General features: G+C 63.2%; 1 protein-coding gene across 1 annotated transcript in view; it reads left to right on the top strand.

The window, feature by feature from the left end:
* AMOTL2 (angiomotin like 2) overlaps positions 1–1184 on the top strand; it is an 18792-nt gene that overhangs the window by 2312 nt on the left and 15296 nt on the right. Inside the window, 3 exon segments of the mRNA XM_009887349.1 lie at positions 15–36; positions 580–724; positions 877–969. Coding sequence (XP_009885651.1) covers positions 15–36; positions 580–724; positions 877–969 — 260 coding nt within the window.

Genomic DNA, 1184 nt, shown 5'->3' with positions numbered 1-1184 from the left:
GAGTCCGGCGCGAGGGGGGGGGGCCGCATCCAGAAGGTGAGCGAACGGGTGGCAGCCCGGTGGCATCATGTCGTGTCCCCCTCTCTGACTCCGATGGTGGGAGATGCTCAACCAGCTGCTGTGAAAATTCACCCCCTTTAGTGTTTTAATCCCTTCTCCCCCTCCCTCCGGCAGCGTGCCCCCCTCCGAGCAGCTGCGTTTCAGCGGCGCGGCAGCCGGGGTGGGGGGGGAGGAGCCCATTCTCTGGTGACCCCCTCTCCCTCCTCCTGTCCCCCCCTCCCCGCCATCCCCGGCCACCACAGAAAGCCCTTTGTGTGGCCGCGTACAAGGGGCGGCTGTTCCCCGCCGGCCGGGCTACAGCAGAGCCAAAACCTGCTGAGGGACACTCTCCTGCGAGAAGAAAGGCAGAAAAGACGAGTTTTTCCCCAAAAAGATGTGCGCTGGGAGTCAGGCTGAGGCTGAGCTCCTCTGGCAGCTTGGGTTGGGCTGAGCGACCTGGGTGAGCTCCGGCCACCATCTCCCTCTCCTTTCCTCATTCCACAAATATCTAACCCCAGCCTGTCCCTTCCTCCACTCCAGCTGGAGAGTGAGATCCAGCGCATCTCGGAGGATTACGAAAACCTCGTCAAGGCCTCTTCCAAGCGGGAAGCCTTGGAGAAAGCCATGAGGAACAAGAGGGACGGCGAGATGCGACGGCTCCAGGACTTCAACCGGGACCTGAAAGGTGAAGGACCCTCCATGTCCCCATCCCCATGGGTGCTCTCCATCCCCCGGCTCTTCCCCCCGCCGTGTGTTTTTCCGCTGGGATCCAGGCCTTCCTCTGGCTGAAATCTTGTATTTAAATCTTAACTGGGTTTTTAATTGCCTTTGGACCAGAGCGGTTGGAATCGGCGAACAAGCAGCTGGCCAGCAAGACCCAGGAGAGCCAGGAGAGCAACCAGGGCAGCGTGGCCAAACTCCTGGCACAGAGTAAGTCCCCAGAGGGCTCCCGGCTGTCCTTGCCCGGCTCACCCGTGAGCGGGACAGTGGGGCTCAGCATGCTCCCCTTCGGCCGGAGGAGGAGGAGGAGGCGGTGGCGGGTGGCGGGCGTCAGCTCTCGCCCTTCCCCGGGGAGGATGGAGCCGCTCTTGGTGCTGGACTCCCGCCATTAATCCCGGCCGGCCGGCGGCGGGACCCGCAGTCTC

The sequence above is a fragment of the Charadrius vociferus genome, unplaced genomic scaffold (assembly GCF_000708025.1).
Source record: "Charadrius vociferus isolate BGI_N301 unplaced genomic scaffold, ASM70802v2 scaffold2016, whole genome shotgun sequence".
In the NCBI taxonomy this organism is placed as follows: Eukaryota; Metazoa; Chordata; class Aves; order Charadriiformes; family Charadriidae; genus Charadrius; species Charadrius vociferus.
The sequence above is the reverse complement of the archived record's forward strand: the minus strand, read 5'-3'. Positions and strand labels throughout refer to the sequence as shown.